Raw genomic sequence first — 7,907 nt, forward strand, 5'->3', positions numbered from 1 at the left:
CCTAAGAAAAATTAACCGGACCATATTAGTCCCTCTGATAATATTATTTCGAAACTAGTTTTTTTTTCCTACTTTTAAACCGCGACTGGACTGTCATGTGTATTATTTATGACACATGCATTTTTTAATAACTACGTGGGCAAGCAAGTTGGATTTTATTTTTAATTTTTTAATTTTTAAATACTAAATTAATTTTAATTTTAATTTTTATTTTTAAACTATTCAAATTTAAAAATATTAAAAAATCCAAGAACCTTTAAGCCACATCCTATGCCTTTACCGTTAGGTTAATGTAAATTAGTGATAAATAATTTTTATGATTCAGAATAATATTAAATAATTGAGTTTAAAACAAAAAATAAATTTTTATTTTATTTTAAATAATACACAAATAAATATTAGTTGAAATAAGTAAATATTTTTTGTGCATTATTTAAAATAAATAAATATTTATTCAAAATTATTAAGTTAAGTACTTATCATTAAAAATATTACACAAATTTAAAATAATAAATTAGTTAAAAATGATACAAATTTAAAAATATAAATAATTTAAAAATATAAATAATTTAAAAATAAAAATAAATAAAATGTAAATCCTAAATATAATTAATCAAATAAAAATAAATTGATTAATATTTAATTGAATTACTATTAAATTAATTGATTATTATTTAATTTTAATTAAATAATTATTTAAAAAATTAATTGTTTATTAAATTTGAGTTAATTAAATATTTTAATAATTAATTAAATGACTTTTTTATTATTTAATTCAAAATAGGTAAATATTTATTTGTGTTATTTGAAATAAATAAATAAGTTAATGTTTATTTTGAATTATTAAGTTAAATATTCATTGTTAAAAATATTAATGGAAACTGGTCAATTTATGGATAAATTGACTACCATTTAACCCGAAGGGATTTGTGTTCGAGACCCATGAATTTTATATTTTTTGTTTTAAATTGAGTATTGTTTAATATTATTACACATCATGGAAATTGTGTGTCCATAATTTACATTGATATAGTAGTAAAGGCATAAGATGTGCGTCATTCGATTCCTTCCTTTAGCATTTTCTTTAATATTTGAAAATAAAAATAAAAATCATTGTACTATTAAAAAATGCACGTGACATAAATAATATACATGTTAAGAGTCTCATATCGGACAATCTATGACTTGAACATGTGTTTATAAGTGGAATAATCCTCACCCTACTAGCCGGTTTTTTAGGGTTGAGTTAAATCCAACCACACATTCTTAAGATTGTATCAAAGCCTTGTTTAAGATCTATTAGATGCCACCTACCATTTAGTTCTACGCCCCATACGAAAATCCTGGACGTGAGAGGGGGGTGTTAAGAGTCTCATATCAGACAATCTATGACATGAACATGTGTTTATAGGATTGAACATAACTTATCCTTACAAAATCGATTTGTAGGATAAAAATTATTCCACTTATAAACACATATTTAAGCCATAGCTTGGTCGATGTGGAACTCCTAATTATACATGACAGTCCAGTCACGATATGACCCAATTAATTTTTGTGAGGGATTAAATATGATCTTTCGAGGATTGATTTGAATTATGTAATTTTTATGAGGGTTCAAAATGGATCTTCACTCTTAATTATATTAACATTCTTTATTTTCTTTTCTTAAATTGATATTGTCTTGATTAGAACAAGTAGGTGATTGTTGTAATTAACACATGACCATTTGAATGTTCTAATAATAATCAGAAAACTCAAATGTATAATTGATACATGTCTCATTAATCAAGTTCAATTGATGTCAATACATTGACATAGGTTGCATGGGTGAAGTTCGAACCTGCTGCATCCCAATAGACTATTTGACTAAAAAAAAGTAAATATATTTCAAAAAATATTTCTTTTCTTTTCTTTATTCATAAATTATTTATAATTTACTACATTAAAAGAATTAATTTTTATCAAGTATTATTTATTTATTGGTTTTTAATGTTTCATGGATTGTAATAAAATTAATATTTTATTTTTTTTATATAACTTTATCATATTTACATTTTACTTAAATTTTTGGTGTTATTTTATAAATGCACATATTCATCTCATCTTTTACTTGAACATCTCTTTCAAACTATAATAAATATTGTTAGTATTTTCTTAATGAACAAACAAATTAAATTATTTAGTAAAAATTAGTAATTTTATTATTGTGAAAGATTAAATTAGGTTTTGTTTTATTTAAGAAAAGTTTTACTACTTGTCAAGAAGCTATTCAACCTTACCGATTACATTCATGTAAAAAGCATTTAAAAAGCATTGATAGGATGAACTATCTAAACAGGCCGAATCAAAGTTGTTTGAAATTTCCAAGGGCTACGGTTTTCCAAAACAACCGTATAGGTACAGCGTATAATGGAGAGCGAAAGAGAGAGTATGGACAAAAATCAAAGCAAAAAAAACGACACGTGGCGTAAAATGGTCCAACAAGCAACGTTTCCCATTCCATGACTCAACCAACACACAACATTATTTTTCTCGCCACTACTCTCTCTCTCTCTCTCTCCGGGTACACCGTACCCTTTCACCGGGTCCCACGCCTCGTTCCACGCTGGCACTTCGCACGTGCCCACTATTCTCACCTTACACTGTTCCCTCACAACCCTGCCACACACGTTTCTCCTGGGTCCCACTATTATCACGTTGTTCTTCCTTCCACGACCAGAAATATAACTAAACAACAACCTTGGACTCTAGCGTTTCCTACGTGGCGTTTCTTAGTTGGCACAATTACGTGGCGTTTTGCCATTTTTTTTTACTACTCTTTTTTTACTAAAATACCCCTAGAAAATGGCAATAACTTCGCCTTGACTTGTCTGATCCGTTTTGTGCCTCAGAATTTTATTTTTAGAAAACAAAAAATAATAAATCTCTCTGATTCACAGAAACAAACACTATCTTTACTCTTTCTATTTTCCAAAACTGATTTCAATTTTTTAATAGTGTGTGGACCATACCAAGGAAAACTTTGAAAAACCCCACCATATAGAGTTGTCAGCATGCCATTTATTTTCTTCGGTTTTCATTTCATTACTTGTATCTATTCTTCCTTTCTTTCCTCCTAAAACGCATATAAACATCCCAAAACAACCCATTTCATTTCATATCCTTTTTTTCTCTCTTCTACTTCTTCTCTCTATTTCTTCATCATGGCAGTTGAGGCTCGCCATCTTCACCTCTTTTCCCCTCAACTCATAAACAACAGGTACATAATATAACTACATGTTCTTTCTCCTTTCTCTTCTTTTAACCTCTATTATCAGATTTTAAATTTCTATGTTTTGCTTTCTGCAGAGAAATGATGAACCCTGTTGAAACAAACGTCAACAACATCTACAACAACATGGGTTATTCCTCTGTTCCTCCGTCTTCTATCAAAACCGCCGCGACGGAGGCTCTTATTCTTCCGCCGTACAACTCTATAACCGCTGATTCGTTACCTCAGAAAACTGCTATGAACTCTGATAGTGGTCTCACTTATAACGTTCCCTTGAGAAAACGTTCTAGAGATTCCAGAGACTATTCAAATTCAATCAATTTCGCTTTTCAGAATTCTTATCTTCCTCCTTCAACAGCGCCACAGAACAACAAAAGTTGTGCCTCTTCCTCGTTCTCTTTTCTTGGTGAAGACATTTCCCTTCAGATCCAAAGGCAACAACTTGACATCGATCAACTCATTGCACAACAAGTAAGCACTCTGACTCTAATAATATCGAGTTTTATTTCGTATCAACATTTATTATTTAAGGAAGAAAATCTCATTTTTTTACTTTTTGTTTAGATGGAGAAGGTGAAATATGAGATTGAAGAGAAGAGGAAGAGACAAGCGATGAGGCTGATTCAAGCTATTGACATGACTGTTACGAAGAGATTGAAGGCTAAAGAAGAAGAAATCGAGAAAATTGCTAGAACTAATTGGGCTTTAGAAGAAAGAGTTAAGTCACTTTGCATGGAGAATCAAATATGGCGTGATTTGGCTCAAAGCAATGAAGCCACAGCCAATGCTCTGCGCTCTAATCTCGAACAGCTTCTTGCACAGCGAGTCGGAGATGATAATGGGGATAGTATTCCTCCGGTCGGTCGGCACGCTGCTCAAATCGATGACGCCGAGTCTTGTTGTGATAGCAATGATAGTATCAATGAGGAAGAGAATGTTGTGGAATGGCGAAGTATAGGTGATAATGATAACAATGGTAGAAACATTGAAGCAATGAAGATGATTAGAAACTGTGGTGGTGGTGGTGGTGGCGGTGTTGATAGTGGAAGTGGTGGAAGCAATTTTGTGAATAGCATGAAACTATGCAGCAACTGTGGGAAAGATGAATCTTGTGTGTTGATTTTGCCTTGTAGACATCTCTGTTTATGTGCTGTTTGTGGGTCTAATCTTCATATTTGTCCCATTTGTAAATCTTTCAAAACTGCTAGTATCCATGTTAACATGTCATGAACATGAACATGAATCAATTACTTTAGTGAGACTTTAGTTTCTTAGAGAAAAAAAACTTTACAAGAATGAATGGTAAAAAAAAAAGTCATTTTGATCCAGAATCACTTGTTGTTTTTTTGTTTGTTTGGTTTTAGTTACATTACTTTAATCCATTTTTAGACGATTATTACATCGTTGTATTATTGCAGTTTTTGCTTTGTTTCATTAGGAAGGTAATAAAAAAAGTGAAAACTAAAATATTTATGGATGTGGGGCCCATGGAGCATTGATCTATCTACCTGACAGTTCCCCAATAGAGAAACGAGGTAAACCTCGTAGGGATAGATTAGATTAGGTGCGCGTGAGAAAAGGCGCGTGGAGTCAACGTGGTAGGGTTGGAAAGCGACGAGTGTGCGGCAAAAGCTGACACGTAAGACGCGCGCAAATGTCGCTGTTGTTGTGTCTGCAACGGCCATTTTCTTGTATTAATAACTCACTCTTTTAACCAAAAGCCAATTCATAAACGCAACCCCACACGTTTTTTCTACACCCGTGCTTCCCAACACACATCACAATAAAAACAAAATCTTATCTTAATCTCCGAAAACATGCTTTTATAAGGAAAAATAAATGTTCGGTTAATTAAGAAAACGGTGACGTTTTATTAATGCGATGTTAATTTCGAGACGGTGCAGTGGATATATTATGGATGGTTTTGGGAAGTGTGATAAAGGCGGTGATGGTGGTTGAGTGTGGCGTGTCGTACGCTATCTACTGTGCGACCCTGTTTCGCTATCTCATCTCATCATATCACTCGTAAAAAAAAAGACTAGATAGAGTAAAAGTAGTATTAACCCCAATTATATTCCTCCTTTATGTCTACCTCATTTTGAGATGACATTTAAATTAAATAAATTTAAAATTTTATTTATTTATGTTAATAATTTTTTTAAATAAAAAAAAATGTTAGTTTTAAGTAGGGTAGGGGGTACGGTTGTTCTGTGGGGTAATAATTGTGTGTGTACAAAAAAGATAGTGGTGCAGTGTTAGAGATTTTACGGCACGCGGTTAAAAATGGGAAACACTTTTATCATTACATGTTACGTTTTGGTTGTTCTGCTGCTCTGCTGTACTACTGTTACTGTGCTGTTTTGTTTCGGTTTTTATTTTCTGATTCCTTCCCACGACTGAATAATGAAATTGATTTTTCCGAAAGAACGGGTGTGTACTATTTTCAGTGTTTTGCGTATTTTTATATATCTATGGGAAAAGAGAGAACTGAAGAAAGGGAAAAATGTTAGTAACATGTGAGGAGCACGTGACTGGTCAATTTTTTATTTTATTTTGAGTCAATTGTAAGCAAAAGAGGTGGGGATCTTGGGGCATGCGTTTTTTCTTTTGAGAATCTTAATGTTATTTTTTTTGGAAAATGTTGCTAATGCTAACAATGTCTTTAGAAATGAAAAGAAATCATTTTGTTTGCAAAAATTGAGTTTTTAATATTTTTTGTTTTGTTTTCCATTATGTGATTAGTTCTTTCGTTCGTTTCCATTGTTTTGGCTTTTATGGTGAAACTCTGTTCTAAATCGGCTATGAATTTGTGTTGCGATTGAATGAATTGATTTTTTTCTATAGTTTATTTTGGCTTTTAAAATAAATTATTTTTGTCGTGCAAAATTTGATACCTAGTTCATTAGTCTTTCGTGTTTGTTGAGAACTATATTTTAGATTATAATTATTTTGGTAGTATAAAGTTTATGAAATTAGTTTAAAAAGTGTGAATTAGTTGAGACTTGTAAGTATGCATGTATACTATAAGTCACTATGTTGTAAATAAAACCTCTTTTTCAATAATACAAATTTTGTAACAATATTTATTTTACAGTCAACTTAATTATTTTTACTTCTTCATTCTCAAGAAACATAGAGTTATTCCAACAAATTGGAATCAAGAATTTTGATTCGATTCAACTATTTGCAATGATAAATGGAAGCATAATATCAAACAAATTAATTTTCAATAAATCTACAAATTCAATGGTGAAAATTATGAGAGGTGAATTGCACAAATGAAGATGATATTTAGATTTTAAGATGTGGTTGAAGATGTGTATGATGGAGTATCGACACCGGAGACAAATGCAAATGATGCTCAAGCTGTATTGGACTTCAGAAGCTCAAGAGTTCAAGACTTCAAGTCAGTACAAGGTCTTCACATTGCAGACAAAGTGGACTACTGTTCAAGCACAACAAATGTGTATCAACACTTGTCAATCATGATTCAAGTTGTGTGCCATGAGCCTTAAGCAATAGAGAAGGGGTGAGAGGGAGCATTCATATCCTCATTCTGAATATCTTTGGGTACAGAACGAATGACCCAATTGCTCAGAGTATTCACATATATTCATAGACTTTAGTACAATTTGAATCAAATAATTGTCAAGTCTCTTTCTTCATGAAACAACACTTCATCACAAGGAGCAGCAAGGAGAGTCTTATTCAGCAACTTGCCAGTTATGATGAGTATCACATGCCATGAGCCTTAAGTAGTAAAGAAGAGGTGAAAGAGAGCATTTATATCCTCATTCTGAATATCTTTGGGTACGAGACGAATGACCTAATTGCTTAGAGTATTCACCTTTACTCATAGACTTTAGTGTGGTTCAAATCAAATGACTGCTAAGTCTCGTGCATCTTTCATTATCATCCCTCAGCAGTATTGTATTGTCTACTCTTTGGAACCAAAATGTCATACCCCAAAATTTACCCTCCATTTCCCTACCTTTTGCTTAGTTTCATTTGCAAACATGAAATCATATCATGCATCATCATAACTTTAGCATGACCTTTTGTATTTGGCCATTGGCTCACAAGCATGACCATATTCTTTGTTTGATCTTAACATTAGGGTTTTTTTCACTTTGATTTACTCATCTATAAACCAAATCATAAATAAGAGATGGTACTTGTTTGTTCCCTTGTTCATATAGGTTATCATGCCTCAATTCAAGATAAAACAAAGATCATTTTGGTCAAGAAAGATGCAAGTGTGGTTCATTGATTCAAGGATGATTCATGTGTTTATGGCATATCACTTAATCTTCAAGACATCCTCAAGATCATTCAAGCTTTAATAGAGTTCTATTCAAGGGATGACCATTCCATCATCATTTTAGCTTGGGATGCAAGAGAACTTCAAGTTTGCACAAGTTTGGTTGACCTAATTTGCAAGTATGGTTTACTTTTGGTCCAAAACCCCATAACTTCTTTAATTTTCAACCAATTGACAAGTTTCTTTGAGTCAAATGTTCTTAATGAGTTCCTCTATAACTTTGCTTCAAGGCTCATACATCAATTCAACCCCCTAAGAATCTCAATTTTGGAAAGGGCTAAGTTTCCAAGTCGGAACAAAACCTTGTCATGA

General features: G+C 32.0%; 1 protein-coding gene across 1 annotated transcript; it reads left to right on the plus strand.

Annotated features, from left to right (window-relative positions):
• Window positions 1–2,992: 2,992 nt before the first annotated feature.
• LOC127126746 (probable BOI-related E3 ubiquitin-protein ligase 3) lies at window positions 2,993–4,605 on the plus strand. Its single transcript, XM_051055771.1, has 3 exons — window positions 2,993–3,262; window positions 3,352–3,745; window positions 3,839–4,605. Exons 1-3 carry the CDS (start codon window positions 3,207–3,209, stop codon window positions 4,502–4,504), a joined length of 1,116 nt encoding a protein of 371 aa, XP_050911728.1. The 5' UTR covers window positions 2,993–3,206; the 3' UTR covers window positions 4,505–4,605.
• Window positions 4,606–7,907: the final 3,302 nt, after the last annotated feature.

Source organism: Lathyrus oleraceus, chromosome 1, assembly GCF_024323335.1.
Source record: "Lathyrus oleraceus cultivar Zhongwan6 chromosome 1, CAAS_Psat_ZW6_1.0, whole genome shotgun sequence".
Classification (NCBI taxonomy): domain Eukaryota; kingdom Viridiplantae; phylum Streptophyta; class Magnoliopsida; order Fabales; family Fabaceae; genus Lathyrus; species Lathyrus oleraceus.

Excerpts from the sequence above, each read along its gene's own strand:
- LOC127126746 (XM_051055771.1), top strand. The coding sequence starts at position 3,207 with ATGGCAGTTGAGGCTCGCCATCTTCACCTCTTTTCCCCTCAACTCATA. Across the intron at positions 3,263-3,351 it reads CCTCAACTCATAAACAACAG|AGAAATGATGAACCCTGTTG; the intron begins GTACATAATATA and ends TGCTTTCTGCAG. Across the intron at positions 3,746-3,838 it reads ATCAACTCATTGCACAACAA|ATGGAGAAGGTGAAATATGA; the intron begins GTAAGCACTCTG and ends CTTTTTGTTTAG.